Consider the following 22,089-nt stretch of genomic DNA (forward strand, 5'->3'; position numbering starts at 1 on the left):
AAAACCCTACTGCCAACTTACTTGATGTTTCCAAAGAGGTGATGAAACAGTTTGCTACCCCTCCCTACCCCCATCCCCTCTCCACTTCCTCTGGCCCCCACATCCTGTGCCTCACACACCCAACCGAGCAGCCCCGTCGGGCTCCGAGTCATTATCTGCTGTGGGTGCCCACCGTTTGCAGTTCTCAGCCCCACGTGAGGAAGAACCGGGACATGGGGTGAGCTAAAGGCAGTTTAATTTCACTTCTTCCCCACCCTGTGCAAAATCTGAAAGACAGGCCACATGCACCTCATCTCTTCATGACTTCAGTTTTGACTATGTTAGGGAAAATGAATTTTTTGTAAAAATCGTGGTAAAATGTACATTTTTTTCTGATTTTTTTTTTTTTAAAAGGTTTGGAAATTGGAGTGGACCATGGAAAGGACAGAGTGAAGGATGGTAGAAAGACTTTGAGAGTATCCACTTCACCCTATATGAATGAATTTTATCATGTGGAACATTAGACAATTCTTTATGCTTAAATAAAAAATGCTTCACTGGCTATGAAAGGGTAAGATTGGAAGTATGGCCACTGCATTAGAAAAGCAAAAGAAGAAATTTCCCTCCTTCGTCTCCTCCCCACCTCCTTGCCCCGGTTCCACCCCTTTTGTTCTGGGTGAGCCTCTCTGTTTTCTAGAACAGTTCTCCAAATGAGGCCCACAAACAACCACAGGGCTCTGACACGCTTTTGGGGGCATCCTCAAGGTCAAAATGGTTTTTAAAATACTAATATCTTTGCCTTTTTTACTGTGTTGATGTTTGCACTGATGGCACAAAAGCACAGGTAGGTAAAATGGGGCCTTAGCACCAACCTGTGCTAGTGGTCACTGCATTCTTCACCGTCATGCACTTGCAGGAAAAAAATACCAGTTTCATTTAAAAATAGCAGTAAAAACTAATTTCATTAATAAGTGAATACACATCTTTTTAATTTCTGGGTAATACATTGGAAAATACCCATAAAGAACTTCTGCTGCACACTGAGGTAGATTGGTTGTCCTGGGAAGCACGGCTGTGCGTTTGAGTTGCCAGCTAAACTAACCACTTTATTCATGAACGCCATTTTCACTTGGAAGAACAACTGGCAAATTATGTCTATTCAGACTTGGGGATTTGACAGATATTTCCTTGAAAATAAATGAAATGAGTCTAGCCCTTCAAAGACAACAACTTCAAGTATTTGTTGCCAATGATAAAACTTGAGCTTTCAAGTGAAAATTTGAATTTTTGAAAATTCCTATCTGCCACCGTGGCCTTGATAGCTTCCCAGTACTTTTCTGATGAAATGGGTGGTGACAGTAACTAATGTGATCGTTTGATATTGCATACTGAAATGTGTCACCGTTTTGAGGCAATATTTTCCGAATGACTAACGCATGATGTTACACAGTCACCATGGGTAAAACAGCCATTCAAAGGGTAAGATAGACCAACGGAACTTATTATAACCATAGGAAAGTTTATTGATATGGTTTCATATTCCAACTGCAATTAACCTTTAATAAACTACCATTTGTCAGTTTTGGTGTCGTATAAAACAATATCCACAATTATCTGGAAGAGCTATAAAGTACTCCTCCCTGTTCCAAGCACATATTTATGAGGCCAGATTGTCCTCACATACTCAATCAAAATATATCCCGACAGACTGAATGCAGAAGCAGGTGTAAGAATCCAGCTCTCTTCTGTTAACACCAGACAAAGAAGAGATTTGAAAACATGTAAAACAATGCCATTCTCAATTTTTTATCTTTCATAAAAATGTTTGTTAAAATGTAATGTTATTTTAAAAATGAATCATATTTTTAAAGTTGTTTTATTTTCTAATATGGTAAACATTGATGACCTATGGTGTGCTGGTAAATGTTTAACAACCAGCTCCCTGAGGGGGATGGGGGAGCTCTCATTTGTAGTGTTTGCTGATTTTCATGGTGTAAATACTCTCATCACCACCACGTTCAAACTACCAACATGTCACTGATGCAGATCTGGGAAGAGACATGCACCATCAGCTCTCACCAGCCCGTGGTGAGCTGGCTCCAGCACACCTCGGATATAATCCAAGTAAGTTTTCTGGTGTCCTCACTAATTTTGAAAAATAGGAGTCCTGAGAATGCGTTTGAGAACACGTGTCCTAGGACCACCACCCTCATCTCTGGTTAAGTCATCTCAGCAACGTCAGGAGTCTGGGAGAGTTGTGGCCTCGATGACAAAAGTCCTTGAACCCCAAATCCTAATGTTCTTAATGTAAATACCCCAAAATCTCTTCTCAGTTCTCTCTGCCAAACTCTTGGCAGAGATAGGACCCCTGACTCTTTCTCTTCTAATCTTCTTTCTTAAAAGAATTTTTTGCTTTAAGGAACACTGTTTAGGAATTCCTTTAGGAAGGATTCATGGGTGATTCCAGCTTGGTCATGATTTATTGGGTGACTTTCACAAAAAATCAGTTAAACGGAGATGACTCTCAATGACCGAAAGCTACTGGGCAAACAACGGATCTGAGCTCAACATCCTCACCCCACTTCCTCCACGCTGTGGGAGGGGGGAAGAAAGAGAACTCTTACAAGGAGGAGTTTATATAAACAAAATACTTTATTATTTGAGAAAGAAAAGGCCCAATTACAAAATTTTTATACTTAAGTTCTGTTGATTACCATGCCAGAGGTTTATAATGGACTTTAGATTCCTTAACTATTAGGTTGAACCACGTGAAACTGCGAACTTCGTAGATAAAAAGTCAAATATTGGCAATTTCACGTGGCTCAACCCCATATAAAATGAGCCGATGGCTGAGATTTCTTTCTGCAACAAGATGTTCCCGGTCACATGTCCGTTGATGTCATAAACAGATGTCCAAGAGATAAACAGGGCCTGCGTGAGAAAAACATCCTGTGCTCAGAGATACTGAAAACTGTCTCGTGTGGGTATTGAGTCAGAATCGTCTCAGTTTGGCTGTGCTCTTCCCAGCTTGCCCTACCACCCGATCCCATCATCTCACTCTACAGACAGTTCTTCTGTACAGATGTCAGCCACTGGTCTGAGTGTCCTCTTACACTGCTAATGAAGCATGTCCGATTTTGACACCAACTTGACTTGATCATGTACAAAGGCCAGGAATACACACTTCCACCATGCTCCTTCGAAACAACTGCAAAAGTCTCCATCGTGGTCAAAACGTTTTCTTCAGATGAACTATTCCAACGCATTCTTTCTCATCCTGTTTACTCCCTATGCTTTTGGACCATCTGCATCCAATAAAAAAACCAAAAACCAAAAACTCTTTTGCTGTGGATGCTGATGAGAAAAGAGCAGCATGGTACCCAGACAGCCCAAGACTTGAGAGGTGAACAAGGATGAGATGAATCACACTTCACTCATGTCCACAAGGTTTCATAAAGATTCCTCCTCCCCCCAAATCTTCAGCTCTGTACAATATGTTTAACTTTACATGGAGCTGAGATAAAAATAAAGCTTTCTTACAAATTACATTTTTTTCCAGTGAATTACTTTCGCAGTAAAAATAGCTGCTATGTGAATCCCTCCTGATCTCTGAAAAGGAATCACATATTTCCAAAAATAGTACTCTTATTTTCATCATACAGAATAATTCAGGGCAGGGGGTGGGGGCAGGTGGAGGAAATGCTGGTCGGGGAGGTGAGTTGTTGGGGAAACGGAATTGAACTAAAAAATAAAATAAGTTTTGTGTATAAACTGATTTTAAGGCATGCATAGAAATGGAAAACATATGCCATTTGTCAAGAAAAATACTGCTTTATAGCTTTTACATTACAATCAAAGGAGAAAACAGAGAGGCCATTGTGCCCCCAGATAATAACATTAAGTTTCTTATAAAAATACCCAAATGTACAAAGTCCTTGCCAGATAATAACCCAGGCAAAACAAAACAAAACAACAAAAACAGGGATTAACCCTCTTCGACCTTATTCCTGTCGGCATATTAAATGGAAATAACACACATTTTACAACTTCTCTTAGCCTGCCCTTGGCAGATTAAATGTTTGCAAAATGCTGTCTGTGCTCCTGGAAAAATGGAATAAACATTGGCTGTCTGCATTCTTATTTCACATACAGTTATATAATTATTTAAATTACAATATACAATTTCTGTTAAATAGGACTGTTAGAGGATTTTGATAACAGTTATAAGATTACAATCATATATACAAACTAACTTCTGAAACGGCATGATTGTTTCCTTGCCCCCTCCTACCCTTCTGAAACAAAGAGACCGCTTTTGCGTTTGCGATTCCTGGTTGCAAAAGGCAAAAGAAAATAAAACACGTGCGTGTCCGCGACATGCTCACTCCCTGGAGAATATCCAACAGCCTGGACCATCCTGTCACACAGCCTGCTGGAGCCAGGACGGCCTCCAGGCGCTTCCTTCTGGGCCATTTTAATGAAATAGCATCATCAATAGCGTTTTCCCGCCAGCAGGCTCGAGACGCAAGCGACCGTGCTGCTTTGGGTGAAGAATCGCAGTTTCGGATGAAATAAGGCCACTGCTTCTTGGGGACTTTCCTGGACGTGGTCAATCCCGCCTCTCAGGGTCCTGGGAGCAGCCGGTCAGGACGGCCCCACTCACAGCCCCCCGTGGCCTCAGTCCTCCGTGTCCGGCTGGACGCCCAGGATGGCGTGCAGCTCCTCGGGCGTGTACCCCAGCAAGTTCTGGAGGTCGCACACGAAGCGGTACACATAGCGCTTCCCCGATGTCTTGTGGATAATGTTCTTGTCATAGTAATAGCGCAAACCCCGGCTCAGCTTCTCGTAGTTCATCTTGGGCTTGTTTTTCCTCTTTCCCCACCGGCGGGCCACCTGCGATGGACACGCATGGAAAAGGGTAAAATTCAATTTTGCAATTAAGAAAAAAGAATGACTTCCCCCCAACTATGACTCTGATGCACGAGCACCCGGAGAACCTGACAATGACCGCAGAGGTGCAATCTGTGTAAGTCCATATGCCAGGGCTGTTCCCTCGGCAGTTCCTCTGAGGCGCAGATGGGACAGCAAGGTGCCCCCACCCACAGCTCTGTCTGGGACGGGGCTCTTGGAGCCTCTCGCTCAGCACAAACTCCCAGGAGCCGAGGGTTCAGAATCAGGGGGGTCCTGAGACAAGGGAAACGCTGTGTCCTCCCACCTCCTGCGTGCTTATTCCGACCACCGAGTGGTTATTAATCCCACTGAGTGGGATGCTGAGCCACATGATGTTACCCATTCCTCAGTGCTGCTGCTTCCCAAGGGAATTGGGGAGGTGACGGACTGCACTCTACTGGTGCCAGAGATCAAGGGCTTCCCTAATGCCGTCCTGGAGGGCAGGTGTCAGATCTGCCCTCCCCCTCCCCACGGGGCTGGTGCAGCTCTGCCAAGCTCAGCTGGGAAACATGGAAGCCCAGCCTGCGGGCCGGCGGGGGGCTACTAGAGGCTCCACTCCCCAGTGGAAAAAGGCACATTTCCTAAGGCATTTTCAGATGGTCAGGGGACAGCCTCAGTTTACCTCTTGCGCCTTTTTATTCGGTGATGGAGCAAGACGGTGAAGCCTCCCCAATGCCTGTGTGCACCCCTAGGGGACACTAAATGTGTCTCAGAGAAGTAAGGTCTGCACCTCAAGTGTCCCAACAGTCAGGAAGGCCTCTTGTAGATGTGTTCTCATCTGTACTGGTGAAGCCTTTCTTGCGCCCAGAGAACTGAATCTGTGAACCCCAAGTGATGGAACCAGGCTCTAGAGCCCAGAGACTGACCCCGGCTCTGGCCGTACCTCATCGGGGTCAGCGAGCTTGAACTCCCATCCGTCCCCGGTCCAGCTGATGAACGACTGGCAGGATTTGTCAGAGAGCAATTCCAGGAGAAACTGCCAAAGCTGGATAGGTCCACTGCCTGGGGAGAGGGACGGGATATACGTTTTTACAGATTTAAAACACGGAAAGGCTTTAGTTATCCTGCTGAGACAAACGGATTGAGGAATGCGAGACCCAACCCTGGACTGGGTGCCAACGTGAAGGGGCAATCCCAGGTACAGGTGACAGTACTAAATGCTTTAATGGGATAAGGCTAGCCACTGAACATGAGGTCTCCTCCACGCCTCCTGCTCCTGGAAAAGAGGTCACTGGGCCCTTGACTGCTGGGTTTGGTCTTTCCGGAAAAAAATTCAGGGCCACCAACTCTTGGCATTAAAATTCCTCATCCTGTTTAATTGCTCCTTATGTAATAACTTTCAAGGTTTATTTCTAGAAACACCCAGTGGGCCGGGGTGGGGGCGGTCAAAGGGGCATTTCACCACAGAAGGAGGTGTGTCATTCATGGACTCCCACGGGGTAGCTTTCCTGCCCAATGACGGTGGGTAAATTGCTTAATCCAGGACCCGGTTTACTCAACAGCCATTTGGGCAACTGGGGTCGTATACACGGCCTCATAGCCTCCGTTTGGAGAGGTTTATGCTTTGCAAAGTGCTTTTCATATCCTTTTTCTCGATTAATATTTAGAACGGCCGCCTTGTGTGGTGCTGTTTTAACGACGAGAAATAAAATGTGGCTCAGAAGCCAGGTGCCCTGCCCCAGATCACACGCCCATCAGAGCTGTGCCCCAAGACGCACGGCTGTCAACGATACGGCTTTGCTATACAAAGCACAAAAGACAGCAGTTCTGGAACCAGGCAGATCTGGGTCACCCATATGACCACACAGAGCTGTCTTCCTCTGAGCCAATTTCCCCACCTGTAAAATGGGTTAATTCCACCACCTGTGCTAGGCTGTCCTAGGGCTACCAACTGACCACATGCCAGGTTAACCACAGAGCTGACGGTCAACAAACAGTAACTGATATTGAAATGAAAACCACCAGCACCACGGCTGTTTATTTTCTTATCAGGCCCTGACTGCTGTGTATGAAAACAACAACGGCTTTCACATGCTCTGTGTATCTCAGCACATTTCTGTGGCTCTTTGTCTTACATGACAGAAAAAAACGGATGCCTACGTACTCTTACTTTAACATATCAGATTTTTTTAAGTAGGTATGTTTTCAACCCCAGTGGCTCTATATGCTCAAACTATGGAAAAAAAGCACATTTAAGGACATAAGAAGCAATGAAAAAAAAATCTCGGTATTTTTGCTAAAGCACTGGAAATATCCAGTTCTAAAACCAGCTTTAATATTTGTCCTTTGCCTGGAATAGCTCTCACCCAAACCTTAAAAAGAAGATGGGTTTTAGAAGCGAGAGAAGGCACACAGGCTATCTGTGCTATCTGAGGCTGGCTCTGCCGCCCCTCCCGAGCCAGTTTACATTCTCTGAAATTCCGGGAGTGGGTGAGTCAGAGGTAAGGCCTCCACAGGCCTGTCCCCTGCTCCTCCTCTTCTCCAGAATGGCCAAGCACGTCCCAGGTGAGGAATCGGGCAGTGGGCGATGTTTATCCACGCCTCTGAGCTCTGGGTACATGAAAATTCCCAGGAGGCTGGCCTTTTAGGATTCAGGGACACAGCTCGCCTGGATTCAAGATTACACCCCACGCATAAAATGTGGGGTATAAGTGCAATGCACTTCAACTAGAAACACCCTTGATCAACACGGCGAGGCAGGGCACAGGGGAGGTGACGGGGAGACCGGGGTTGCACGCTCACCAGTGAAGCCAGCCAGCACGGCTGCAGGTATAACTGGTTTGCCTTGCTCCACCGGGTCACTCCTCTCTTGGATGTAATCCTTGAAAGACCTGGCCGGCTTACTGAGGCAAAGGGACTGGCTGCAGTCGTCTTCGAAGCTGTCGAAGGAAGGCACTCGCTGGACATCCAGCAGTGATGACTGGCTGTTCCAGGACTGGAGCAGAGAGTCCGAGCTCTCAAAGCTGTCAGCCCCATTCTCGGAGGACTCGTGGTCTCTGGGCTTCCCTGGCAAGGACAACCAGGCACAAACTTTGACTCCTCCAGGACAACGAAATGTCCAGCGCCACAGCTAATAAATAACTGCAGGTTGTCTTGGGCTCAACAGCCACATCATTGCCAACCACCCCCATTCAACCAGATACCCTGCTGGTGCAGAATCACTCCAACTTTTCATAATGCTCCTCAACTGAAGTGCTTATTCCTTATGATAAGTATACCATACAACCAGTATATTTCCATCAACAGTAGGAGGGATAAATCAAGGGTAGCTTCACAGAATGGAATACTACACAGCAATGAAAAAGAACCAATGGCTGCCACACCCAACAACATGGATGGATTTCAGACACAATGAGCAAAAGACAAACACAAAAGAAAACATACGGTATGATGCCATTCATATGAAGTTCAAGAACAGGAAAAACTAATCTATGATTGAAGTCAGGACAATGGCTTCCTCTTGGGGTAGGGGATGCCACTACTGGGAAGTAGTATGAGGGAAGTTTCCCGATGATGCCATTCATATGAAGTTCAAGAACAGGAAAAACTAATCTATGATTGAAGTCAGGACAATGGCTTCCTCTTGGGGTAGGGGATGCCACTACTGGGAAGTAGTATGAGGGAAGTTTCCCGAGGTGCTGGGAACTTCTCTGTCTCCATCTCAGTGGCAGTTACACAGGTGTATATACGTAAAGATTCAACCAGTTGTACAACCTGAGATTTGTGCACTGCACTTATACATCTCCAAAAAAAGACATGTCACATTCCTACGTTGTCTTCCCAAATATCCCATTGGGTGGGGAATCTAGCCCCAGGAGTAGGGACTGTGTCTTGTTTACTCAGTACCCTCAATGCCCAGACATTAGGAGTATGCTCGCTGAGCAAACCAATCGTCTGTGATGGTGACTTAAGTCACTTAAAACATGGAGGAGTCCAATGGCTGAACAGAAGACACATGGATAAAGAAGCTCTCACTGTCTGACTGTGGCTCCGGAAATCAAACCACTAGCCTTGTTAAAAGGAGTGCTTGGAAGCTTCCATCTTACCAGACCCGCCAGTGAGCAGATTCAGGCTGCTGCCTGGGAAGTCCTGAGTGACGGAGCAGTAATTGACGCTGATGGCATTGAGCCAAGACTTGGGGAACATCTGAAAGTCCTGCTCAGAACCGAGCACACCAGGCGCTGAAGACGACGGACACATGTTGTCCAGGAGACCGCCTTTGGGGTAACTCTGCGTCTGCACGCCATACGGCGCCTGCTCCACACCAAAACCTGGACGGAACGATCGGACGGCAGAGCTGTCAGCAACAGTCATGTGATAACCAGAGACCCTCTGTGCTCAAACCAGATTGAACAGAACTAGTTCTGCACGCTCTAGCCCTCTGCAAACCCTCGGTGGGCAGGTTTTCCACTAAGTCGTCGTCTTCATTTTTTTTTTTTTTTGTGAGAGGAATATCAGCCCTGAGCTAATATCCATGCCAATCCTCCTCTTTTTGCTGAGGAAGACCGGCTCTGAGCTAACATTTATTGTCAATCCTCCTCCTTTTTTTCTCCCCAAAGCCCCAGTAGATAGTTATATGTCAAAGCTGTACATCCTTCTAGTTGCTGTACGTGGGACGCGGCCTCAGCATGGCCGGAGAAGCGCTGCGTTGGTGCGTGCCCGGGATCCGAACCCGGGCCGCCAGTAGCGGAGCGTGCGCCCTTTACTGCTACACCACAGGGCTGGCCCGAAGTCGTCTTCTTCTCAACCATTCATATACCCAGCCAACAAGCCCTTTTCCAAAATGCCTGCTGCTCTGGACCCAGGATGCAACGCCTCAATGCTAATATTCTTATAGCTCTGGTTTATCAAGTTCTTACATGTGACACTCAGAATGACAGGGGACACTGGATCTTTCAGTTTCCGGGGGAACTAAGGCTCAGACTAAGGGAGTTGTCACCCAGTATGCGACTCATAAGGAGCATCTCCTGTCACCCCTCCCCATGCTGGGTGGGGGGACCCGCTGCAACCTACGCTCACCAGTGTCAATGACCAGAGGGAAGGACCCAAATTCCATGACACCTTTTTCAACTCCAAAGCTCAGAGCAAATTAGTATTGCTTTCTACACACTTCTTGTGCCTGCCACCTCTTATCTGTTATACTAGATCTGACCACAGCCATCAGCTTGCTTCTTTCTGGCCCTCGCTCTACGAACAGCCTAGACCTGCGCTGGCCAATGCAGATAACGTGAGCCACTTACGCAATGTTAAATTTTCTAGTAGCCACAATAAAAAAGTAAAAAGAAACAGGTGAAATTAATTTTAATATTTTACTTGACCTAATATATCAATTATCATTTCAATGTATAATCAATATTTTAGAAATTATTAAGGAGATATTTTATATTCTTTATTTCACATTAAGACTTTCAGATCTGGTGGGCATTATAGTAACACACCTCTCAACGTGGACCAGCCACATGTCAAGTGCTCGTGGCTCAAGAGCCACATGTGGCCACCACATGGGACAGCACAGGTCTAGACTGTGCCTTCAAACGTTCCGTAAATCTAGCAGGAAGACTTAACACCAAGCTCTTACAGGACAGAATCCACTGGACTGACCTAATGAATTGCTATTAATCCACTGAGGAACTGAGTTGAGGTGGGAATTTTCTTCATATTGATCTTCTGTCTTTTCCTGGTTTTCTGAAAAATAGACACAGGAAACATAAGATTGCAAATTGAGGTTAAAACGACCCAAGAAAAAAAGTTACTCTCTGAATGACAGTTATATGGTTATTTTAGAATAACTAAATGCATTTAGTGCTTCACATTTAATCCTGTGGTGTTCCAAGTCATTCTGCTTTTTCCAAAACTAGAGAGAGAAACACATTTTTCTAATAACTAGAATAAGTTGTCCAAAATGAATGCTGTCATTGGCGAAGTTAAATTTTCTATTGCATAATTTGAAAGATCTAGACGGTGTATTTAATTCATCCATGTAGTCAACAAATAGTTAAATATTTATGAAGTAACAACTGTACCACGGGCTGGGAATACAGCAGATTAGTAAAACAGACACAGTTCCTGCCCTGGTGAGGCTTATGGTTCATTGCTTCAAATCCTGCAAATTTCTCCAGGGTGTGGCGTGTGCTACGAAAAGAGATGGCTACAATGGTGTGGGAGTCTGTAACGGGGTACACGTGTGCCCAGGAATTTTGAAAGGGAAAAGGTTAGCGTTCTCTGTGTATGCCTACTTCCTACAAACACTTAACCACACACACCCCCCCAAATCCAGACCCACCCAGTCTCACACCCCGAGTCATGGCAAGACAGTCCCAACTTCCCAATAAACAGATTCACCAGAAACTCGTCAGCTCAGACTTGTCCAGGCTCAGGGAAAATCTGACGGTCTTTAAAAATAAGTTTCCCTGGCCCTCAGAAGCCATAACTAAAAAGAGCTGGCAGATAAATCCTAAGGTCTTTTCAAGATTCCGAGTCTGTAACAGAGTTGGAATCAGTGTTTAAAATCAATTAAACGAGGAATATTTCCCTGAACTCTCCAAAGGGGCTAATTTTCTTATATTTTTAACTTAAATGATCCCTCACTATAATTTTTTTCTTTTTTAACTCAATGTATTTTTAACATTGATCTCAATGCTCTTTTAAGGTCTAAATCAAGACTCTCTCTCTATTTGATGAGAGTTCTTTTGCTCAATGGCTACGTTTTGTATAATATGTCAGTAAGTAAATGTATCTACCAATTACTTCTGCACTTGTTTAAAAACATAAAATCAGAAAAATTTCTCTTTGCTGGATTCCATTTGGACTTAGGAAAATCTGCTGTAAAGTTCACAGAGTGTATCTGAAGAAAGGCTCCCTTTCCTTGAGGCTGACTTCTTTCTTTTGGTTCTGTAAGGTGAGCCACAAAACATGGGAATCCTTGGCCTCCATATCTGAGCCAACATGTACTCCTCTGACGAATGCCGTCTGGGGACAGCGAACGAGTTAGTGACTAAGGCTACTGCCTTGTGGCTACACTTGATCACACACACACACACACACACACACACACACGTACTTCAGTGAACTCAAAGTCTATAATCACTGCCCTACATCTGACTCACTCCAGTGGCGTTTTCAGGTAATTTCCCCCACTCACTTGAAATGCTGACCCCTTAGTTGGAGACCACTGATCCTCACCCCCACCCCACCACTCTCCCCTGCCACGGCTCTCCCTGACCATCAGCTGGTACCTTTGATCATCTGCTCCAGATGCTCCCAGAGAATGTCTCCCACGAAGTCAGGTGCCAGCTCCAGAAAGCGCTCCTTGCCCAGGTTGCAGAGCACCTGGCCATTCATGCCGAACCTCTGCAGATTTACGTTCACCAGACTGAACTCGCTGGTAGCCCAGAGAAGCCACTGGCACACCTGTTGCTCAGTCCACAGCCAGGGGTCTATTGGGGAGGGAAGAAAGGACAGAACACACAAGGAGAAAAAAATGGAAGTGAGACCAGAATCACTCCCGATGTACCCACAAAGTCCAGGTGTGCCACCAAGGACCAATGAAATGAGCAAGACACCCAGGAAAAGTCTAAGCCACGAACAACAGTGCTGGATTAAGTGTTCAGTTGACTGGGGTGAAATAAAAACTGGCTCAGCTTAACGACATCGCTGCCACTCTTTGCAAGACGCCCTAAACAAAAGCTTAAAAACTAAGTCATCTCGAGCAATTGCAGCCAAATTCGTGTTCAAATTCATGCATCTGGTACAACACAGGCTCAGAAAAGCAGCACTTACTCTTCGGGATGCCGAGGCGCCGCTGCTCCTTCTTGAAGCCGCTGAAGGTCGCTTTCAAGGCTTGGCTCATCACAGCCTTGCTGCACGGAGTTAACAGGGGCAATTCACAGTTGGTCGAGTCTAGAAAGAAACCCACGGGGACATCAGGAAGTCAAGCCGGCTACATCAGATGGAGAATGTAGGGGAGAAATCTTAGTTTCTAGGAAAGAACAATTTTGATCTCAAACCTTGACATAATTCCGTAAAAGAGTACACATAGGAGCCAAATAAATTTTTTGAATGCCATGGAGAAAATATTATCCATCTCATAACTACACTCATAAAAAAACATCTAAAATAAAGCTCTAATTTTATTTCACAAAACTTCATAAAGCAGTTATGTCTAGGTAAAACTTCTAAGTCGATTTTAAAATTTTTAGACAGTGAAAGAAATTGCACAGTTTTTGGTCAGAAGGCTTAAGGGATTGCAAACGCATGATTTGGAAGTTACTTCCATTAAACTAAGCAGCAAGCAAGGAGACTTCAAGTATAATATGAGCACATAGCACTTAGCACCTGTAAAGTCAGCACACTTTCAATTTTTTTTGTGTGTGTGTGAGGAAGATTGGCCCTGAGTAACATCTGTTGCCAATCCTCCTCGTTTTGTTTGAGGAAGATTAGCCCTGAGCTAACATCCGTGCCCATCTTCCTCCACTTTGTATATGGGACGCCACCATGGCATGGCTTGACGAGTGGTGTGTAGGTCTGTGTCTGGGATCCGAACCTGTGAACCCCGGGCCGCCGAAGCAGAGCATGCAAACTTCACCACTACGCCAGCTGGCTGGCCCACACCTTCAATTTTTATTGAAAAAAAATCTTCTCTGGATTCCCTTAGCAATCTCAAGAATGATAAATGACTGTCACATGATGGTAAGCTTACGTAAGCATATGTATTTTAATTAATTTTCTGGGCTGTATTTTCTAGCATGAACTTCATATGACAAAGTAACCTCTGGAATATTGCCAACTACAACTATCACAGTAATTGCAGAGGCATTAGCTGACGTGCTATTCCTTTAAAAAGAATAAACAATGACATTAAGAACTACAGAAGTAAATACAGATGGCTAAAGATTAACCAAGAATAATTTGTTGCCCTAAAACTCCAGGAGGGGGATGATCTAACTAATAATGTGAACCCAGAATGAAAAGTTGGGGTGCCTTTTAATGACCACTGGTCTGCTTGGCAGAGTGGATCTGGGAGACGAAGCCAGGGTTTGCTGCAGTGTTGAAAACACCCTAATGGAAATCTCAGAGGAGCCCCTGCAATCTGTTAACAGCAGGCGTTTGCTCTCACTGGGGTGCGTCTGGCAGGGGAAGCACCAGAATCATCACGCTCATAATGAAGGAAAACTCTCTTCTCCCAGGTGCAGAGCCTCCATCTGACTTTTCACACCCAAAGATTCAAGATACCAACATTTGTAGCTGATGAATCGTCATCTCTTTATATGAACTGGACTACTTAGGGAAATCGTGCACAATTTGTCGAGTCTGAGTAACAAATTACCATGAGAAATGGAATCCAAGCCTGTTGGCACTTCTTGGAGTGTTTGCTCTTCGCTCAGTGAGGGGAAAACAGCAAACAGGGACCCATCAAAGGTGTCAAAGGCTGGCTGGCGCTGCAAAACAGATGGAAGAGAAAACCGAGATATAATACTTAAAATTTATTCAATTACCTATTTTAAAAGTGGCCCACGGGTAACCTTACCAATATACCCAGATTAAACCGGCAATTATAAAGCCACACGTGGAAGTGACCAGTCAGTACTCTGAACAGACTTCTAAGATGGTCCAAGGGACCAAAAGGATCATTTAATCAACCTCACACAGTCAGAACCACTCCGAAGTCATTTTCAATGGCCTAATCAATTTAAATTAATAAATTAAATAAACAAACCTAAAAATAATAGAATATTAGAAGAACAGTGCTGGGAGGGACCTCAGAGACCACCTGGTCCAAACCCCTGGCCCTTCTGCTACATCAGAGAGAAGTTGAGTCAGGTCGTGTACGAAAGAACAATGACCCTTGGCAAGACAGTTTTAGCTCACTGCAGTTAAAACGAAAGGCAAATGACTTGGGGCCAGCCCCGTGGCTTAGCAGTTAAGTGTGCGCGTTCCGCTGCTGGCGGCCCAGGTTCGGGTCCCGGGCGCGCACCGACGCACCGCTTCTCTGGCCATGCTGAGGCCGCATCCCACATACAGCAACTAGAAGGATGTGCAGCTATGACATACAACTATCTACTGGGGCTTAGCGGGAATAAATAAATAAATAAAATTATAAAAAAAAAGGCAAATGACCGAACTAAAATCAAAAGTCAAACAATGAAATAAATTACTTTATCTGGGGAAGCATTTACTTTTAAACGTTTAGCATGAAACACTTTATTGAAACCAGATTTTTTTCCTCATTAATTCCAATGGTTCACAAAATAGTAATACTTATGAGAAAATTCCTTAAAGTTTAATTTTATAAAAGTAAAGTGTATTAAAAAGAACCTCTCCCCCTAGGCATCTACTGAGAGGCAAGTTTTCCAAAGGAAATAGGTTTAAAATTAAACTCTGTACAGCTGAGAGGAAAAAAGAGGAGAGAGACACAGAAATACAGACCTCACCCTGTGCCGATTTCTGATAATCTCATCTAACATTTATGAATGAAAGAGCCTTTAAAGTAAGACTTACTTTATAAGTAACAGATAAAGTCTTGATTCATCATTGCCTAACTTGCTGAGGGAAAAAAGTGAAGAAAGCTTATATTTTTCCAACATAAGCTGGAAATCCCATGTTATGTGTAACACAATGACCCATCTGTTGAGTCATCAATAAAAAAAAATGTGTAACACATTTACAAATAAAATTGGTTTGTGTGCTTTCCTTTTAGAAATGCAGAACAATGAATGACGCATTACATAAGAGGCCAGAGAGAAGTTGGAGCTCAGCCCAAAACACTCAAGACAATGATGTCCCAATGATGCCGGAGGCCAGCCCCCTACAACCCAGGGCAATGATGTCCAACTGATGTCCCAAGGCCCATGAGGGGAAAACCAATCAAGTACGAAATACTCCTCAGATTTATAATCTACTATAACAGCAGGGCTAATTTGGGTGAAATATCCAATCAATTTTTAAAATTCCCACTAGTGTTGTCCAGGTGACAAAGAAATGCATTTCCTTTCCTGACTGTTCTAAGTTCTTTTTATAAAACCAGGAAGCCAAAAGACAATACAAATTCTTGCTGCGTATTTCAACACACCAATTTCAGCAACAACTGTTTCTTCTCCAAATCCAGAAGTCACACAGGCGTCATCAAGTTCTTTTAATTTACAGAATTTTTCTTTCTAAAGTTGGTTTCAAACTTAATACCATAATTTCTTGTACAGCGTCTGCCACGCTGAAAATGTCTGACCAAATTGAGCAAGAAAACTCATAGCCTGAAGCCTAATGACCTTCACAAGACTCAAGAAAGGCCTGTGCCAATTTTTGGCTCTTTCGTCTCTATCAGACAAACAACCCCATAATGACAGACAAAGGAAAATGTAACTTGCCAGAGATACATTATGACACAAAACAGTAAGCTCGGAGGAGGCTGATCTAAAATCACTGCTTCTGAGACACGTCTACCACACCACACTAAAAAACAATCAGATCTTGCTCACACATCTGGAGAAGGCAAATGGGAAATTATCAGTTTGTGCTGCTAAAGAATGTTCCCAAAAGGAATTAAGACAGAAGCGACACGAAATTTGTTTACTATGCAGCAGAAAAGGCTCTTTCCTCTTTCATCTGTTTTTTGGTTTACATAAACAGGCTGCCTACAACCCAGTGGGCATTGCCCCTTCTGATGGGAGCAGCAGCAGCCATTGGGTCTGCCTGCCTTGTAAGTTCTTTCCCTTTAGTTCTTAAACAGCCTTCCCAACATCCAAGGAAACTCCTGGGTGGATAGAAAGGCAGCGTCTCCAGCTCTGATCTATTGAGAATCACAGGATTTTTCACTGGTAGGAGCCTCAGAAATTAACTACAAAGGCCTCACCATCTACAAATTAAATTGTTTTACATCTTGGAGGACAAGTAGAACAAACACCAGGATACCCATCTTACAGACTAGAAAATTGAGGCCCAGAGAGATTAAGCCAACAGTCCAGAGCCACACAGCCCATAAATTAAAAAGCTAAGGCTAGAACCAGTCTTCCGGGACCCAGCATATGTTTTCTCTCCTAGAGACTGAGTTTTCCAATTTTAAAAAAAATTTTTAATTAAGATTTATTCACTTACCTTGAGTGTCCCTCTGTAACTGTTAGACACGGGGGCCACCTGGTCCATGTTCTTGATTCCAAAATCATTCATCTTTAAAAAAAAAGAAGCAAAAGGAAAATAAATAAAGAAAGAGTCAGAGAGGCCAGAAATCAAGTACATTTTGAAGACGTCTTCATTGGCTGCATCAACACTTGATTCCGGCCGAGTCTGTCAAGTTCTCCAGCATAACAGGTCACACAAAACCGACTGCAAGGCCTTCTTATTTAAAAGGCCCTTCTCACAAAGGGTATGCTATTTAAGTAGTTAAAGAATAATGCTGATTCTCCACTGAATTCCATTTAGATATGAGGCACGGAGATAATGTCCCTTTCCAGCTGGCTGCTCAGAGCCTCCCAAGGGAGCCTGGCAGGGTGAGCCAAGCAAGAGAGCCTGTGTCTTTCCATGACAGGAGTGGGAGGAGCTGCTTTTCATTGCTATTTCCACGGTGGGCTCAGAGGTGGGCCTGGGGGTGGGTGCGGGGCAGGCCTTGGGCCACCTCCTGTTTGCATGGGAGCAGTCAGCTCAATCTGGGAACCTAATGGGGGCTGCGGAGTGACCGGCCCCTGGCAGCTCCCGGGGACCAGATCCAGGAAAGCACACTGGAAGGAGGCACGGAGGCCCCCTCTCCTCTCCAAGCTGTGAGGATGCACACGCCCAGGAAGGAGATACAAGGGGAACCAGTGCCTCAGACCAAACCCTCTTGCATCGTCCCAGATCCTCCTGCATTGAGTACATGAGCTCAAAATACATCTGCTTTGCGTGTTGCTCAGCTGTGCACTTCTTCAAGAGGAAGCAATTCCCATCACGGATCTGTCTTACTTGCTTTGATACTCTGGGTTTGTAAGCAGACCTGTGCTGACCAGGGTGGCTGCTGGGCATCTGGAGCATGGCTGGGGCACTGAGATGTGCTCTGAATGTAAAATACACATATGATTTCAAAGACTTCATAGAAAAAAGTAAAATACCTCAGTAACAACCTCATATTTACTGCATGTTTATATAATATTTTGAATATACTAGGTGAACTGAAATATATTGAAATTAATTTCACCTACTTCACTATATTCAACGTGGCTACTAGAAAATTCAGTTACGTATGTGGCTTGCAATTGGACAGTGCTGTAATAGACTGGAAACTTATTTGGGGCCCTAAAATGTAATTGTTTGGCTGGGTAGGTTATATATTAATAAGTGAGAAAGGGGGCTTCCCGGCCACGGAACTGAAGGCCTATAAGGAAGCCTTACGGGGTAACCCATAATTGCCCACCCCCGTGGTCTCCACTGGGTGCTCCCACCTCTTACAACTAAGAACTTTGAGTAATTAAAATATTGTGCAATTGATGGAACTTACTGGAGGTGGCAAACAGCATATTTTCCCGTAACCAGGCTGAGTTTGTGCTTTCTTGTTTTTTCGCTATCATCAACAGTATGGCTAAACCAGAACTCCCAAGAACACGCGCGCGCACACACACACACCTTGGCTAGAGAGGCAGCGTGGGAGGAGAGTTTCTGCCGCAGGGGGAGTCCAGAGGCATTGGAGAGGGCTCTTAAAACCCTCACTGTGGGTAACCATCATGGTGGCCAGGAGACACTGGCAATAAATAACAGCCCTATTCGGGGAGGGCAGGAGAGGGGTTGTCCTGGATCACAAGAGGCCACATTTGCTCAGAACCTCCACTTGGTGATCAAGCCATCTACACGCACTCAAGAATCACTCTGCACTACTACTGTTGGCTGCCCTGACAGAATCCTGCTCCCTAAGAGCTAAACCCAAGCTGGGGGGTCACCCATTCCCACCTCCTTGACAACCCTGACAGGTGGATGTTATACCATCTTACAGTGAGGTAACGGAGGCCCAGAGACCTCTGGTAACTTGCCCAGGATCACACAGCTACTGCGGGGGCTCCTCGGGGCAGAGTGAGACCAAATCCCTGTGGAGTATGGCCCTAATCCTGAGCTCCTCCACATGCCAGGACAACCTGAAAGGTAAGGAATGGGCCCTTCCCCCACATCACTACAGAGCAGAGATAGCATATAGATATGATTAGAGCAGGCCCCGCCTCACTCCTCTTCACCATGTGAAATGCTCCTTAATTTAGAGCTTCATGTCATTTGTCTGGATGAACTAGGTCCTATTACCTGTCGATTAAATACAGAAGCCTCCAACAGAAGACCAAAATGAAAAAACATCTTTACTGTTGCCAATCACCCATCCAAAGCGCAGTAGGACAGCACTTTCTCTCCATCCTGTTTGCAGCTGGCTTGCTGACTTTATTCTATGCTTTCCAGCCTCACAGAGATGGGCAGAGATTGGATGCTGAAGGAGGTGGAAAAGCTTTGTCAGGTTTTTGTGGACAAATACCAGGAGAAAAGGCAGTCTACCCCTCCCACATAGAGAGCTGTAATTACTAGCTACAGAATAGAATTCTTCTGTTGTCCAACTTTTAATTTGTTTCGTAAAAAACATGTAGAATCAAAGTGTTCTACCAATGGTTTCAGGCAGACGCCACTAACCAAATTTAAGTTCACGTATTTCACTCATCACGGCTCGTTAAGGTGGCAGACAGGCCAAGTTTCTCACATGAATCAATTTCAGATTTGGATCCTTTTGGTGTTGCTTTGGAACAAAAAAAGAAAAAATGGCAGAAATATAAGGGCTGAGAATTGTTAAATTTTAAAACAAGAAGAACTTGCCAGACAACTGTATCCTTATTAGAACAAGTGATCGCTTATGTGAGATTATGTTTGTATTTAGGTAAATTTGGAAAACAAAAACAAACCTGAAATGCATTTTTGAGGGTTGCTTTGCTTTTTCCTTTGAAAGTTATCAATTTAGAGAGAGGAATGACTAAGTCCATAAATGAGTGTTTCAATATTTCCCTGCAGGACGCACGGGGCTAACATTTACTCTACTGTGATATTACTCATAATTTTAATAAACCTTCACTTGGAGATTTATCTCCCTGACTGGTGGTGGTGCGGCCAGGTAGAGAGTGAACAGGCGCTTCCATTGTCTGGAATAAACATAATCTCTTACCAGTGAATTAAAATAAATTACCCCTATCTCCAACGGGGACTGCTCACTTCTTTACTTTCTAAATAAGCAGTACGTCAACTACTATTTTAGGCTACCCTGAAATTGAATACAGGCCAATATAAAAAAGTCTCGTGCTTAAAAACATAAAATAAAACCCTACACACGCACAAACGCTCCCTGTTATGCCTTCGTTCAAAATGCTTTAAAAACGGGAAAATAAAGGCAGCCCTGCGCATTCACATCTCCATTTCCGACAGGCTCCTCATGCTCGCCTCGCAGGACCGAGGGGCCCCGATCCAGAAGTCCCAGCTCACCCTCAGGCCGCCTCCCTCGCCCGCCGCCCGGCCGGGCCCAGGACATGGCCGAGCAGGTGAGCGGAGGCCCCGCGCTCAGCGCGTTTTTGGCGAGCCGCAGCCTCTCAGGTGTTTTAGGCGCCGGGCGCTCCAGTAAGTCACCAGCAAACCCGGGCGCGCCGGGGACCCTCAGACACCCTCTCCTGCGTCCCCCAGCCCCCGTGCGAAATCAGGTCCGCGGGGCACCCACTGGCAGGAGCCCCCCACCAGGCCCGCGTTTCCTTTTAAAAACAAAAGCAAGTGAAACGAGCAAGCGCGCCCCGCCCGCCCCAGCCGGCTCGGCGACTCCGGGGCCGCGGCCCAAGTTCGCGGGGGTCCGGGCCGGCTCCGCGCGTCACGGCCGGGCCCACCCCGCGCCCTGCCCCGGGCCACCTGGGGCGGAACGGAACCCGGACGCGCGACTCCCGAATCCTAGGAGTAGCCTCCACTCCGCCTTGCCCCCAGCTGCGTCCGGGGATCCGGACCTCGGCGCTACCCACTTCCCCCGCCCGGGTTCTGGGTCCCCGCGGACCCCCTCGCCCGCGCCTGGCCCGCTGGCACCTCGGCCGGCCCGCCCGCCCCGGATCCCGCTCTTACCGCGCCGCTTCGGGCAGGGCCGGCGGCTGCTCCCGGTCCGGGCTCCACGGGGCGCGCCGGGCGAAGGCGAGGGCGAGCGCGGCGGGGCCGAGGGCGCGCGGGCAGGGGCGCTCCGGGAGGCCGGGACGCGGGCCGGGGGCGGCGGGCGGGCGGCTCCGGGCGCTCGGGGCTGCGGCTACACTGCGCTCCGCGCCGTCGCTGGAGGAAGTAACCGGCCTGTCCCCTTCGCGGCGGGCTCTTCAGGAGCGGGGGGAGGAGGGAGGCGAGACGACAGAGGGGAGGGAGGAGGAGCTGAGGGGCAGGGGAAAGAGAGCGGGGAGGGGAGGAAAGAGGAGGAGGGAGGGAGCGAGAGGAGGAGGAGGGGAGGGAGAGAGGAGAGGTGTAGGAGGGAGGGAGGGAGGGAAGAGAGGAGGGGTGGAGGAGGGGAGGGGAGGGGAGCGGGGGGGCGGAGCCGGCTGCTTCCGGCCGGGACCTAGCTCCGCGCCCGCTGTCACACGGCTCTGTCCCTGGCCTGCTGTTCCAGGAACGCGGTGCCCCTGGGGACTCGGAGGCCTGGCGCCCTGTGCGATCGTGGGTCCCGGGAGGTCGGCGGAGAGTCTCTTCTTGGAGCATGCGGTTTCCTCCCCTTGTCCTGAGGCTTTAACACCAAACGTGCCTCTCAGATTCGGCAGGAACGGTGTGGTGGTGCTGGTGGCACCGAGTGGCCGCAGGGCTTGGGAAATAAGGGGCTCATTCTGGCCCCATTCTTGGGCCGCCTCCTGGGCTTATGATTTCTGATCACTCTATCAGGAAAAGACTCTAAATAAGATGATAAATGTACGAACCGGGCCCTTTGCCCACCTTTGCTTGGGCGAGGGGTCCACCCTGCTCCGGGAGGCCGCATTCCTACAGCCTCCGGGTGCGTGGCGCCCCCTAGAGTTGAGCGGTGCCTTAATAGAAACCAGCCTGGAGTGGGCTTCTCTGGGCTAATCTTGATGATAATTCTCCCAGGCGTTATTGTTCTCACTTTAAATATGAGGGAGTTCTGCCGACCCCGTGGCTTAGCGGTTAAGCGCGCGCGCTCCGCTACTGGCGGCCCGGGTTCTG

The 22,089-nt window shown here is 46.5% G+C and overlaps 1 protein-coding gene across 2 annotated transcripts; it reads right to left on the bottom strand.

The window, feature by feature from the left end:
• Window positions 1-2,612: 2,612 nt before the first annotated feature.
• ETS2 (ETS proto-oncogene 2, transcription factor) lies at window positions 2,613-21,297 on the bottom strand. 2 transcript variants are annotated; one of them, XM_087418076.1, is made up of 10 exons: window positions 21,004-21,297; window positions 17,017-17,088; window positions 14,255-14,366; window positions 12,709-12,828; window positions 12,165-12,365; window positions 10,531-10,614; window positions 8,976-9,200; window positions 7,672-7,935; window positions 5,813-5,931; window positions 2,613-4,872 (listed from the first exon to the last, which is right to left on the bottom strand). In XM_087418076.1, exons 2-10 carry the CDS (start codon window positions 17,086-17,088, stop codon window positions 4,657-4,659), a joined length of 1,413 nt encoding a protein of 470 aa, XP_087274202.1. In that variant the 5' UTR covers window positions 21,004-21,297; the 3' UTR covers window positions 2,613-4,656. The 2 variants fall into 2 exon arrangements, with proteins under 2 accessions (XP_087274202.1, XP_087274201.1); XM_087418075.1 differs by lacking the exon at window positions 7,672-7,935 and having other exon boundaries at window positions 21,004-21,142.
• Between the last annotated feature and the right edge of the window lie 792 nt (window positions 21,298-22,089).

Source organism: Ceratotherium simum, chromosome 27, assembly GCF_057802395.1.
Source record: "Ceratotherium simum simum isolate JZ-2026a chromosome 27, ASM5780239v1, whole genome shotgun sequence".
Classification (NCBI taxonomy): domain Eukaryota; kingdom Metazoa; phylum Chordata; class Mammalia; order Perissodactyla; family Rhinocerotidae; genus Ceratotherium; species Ceratotherium simum.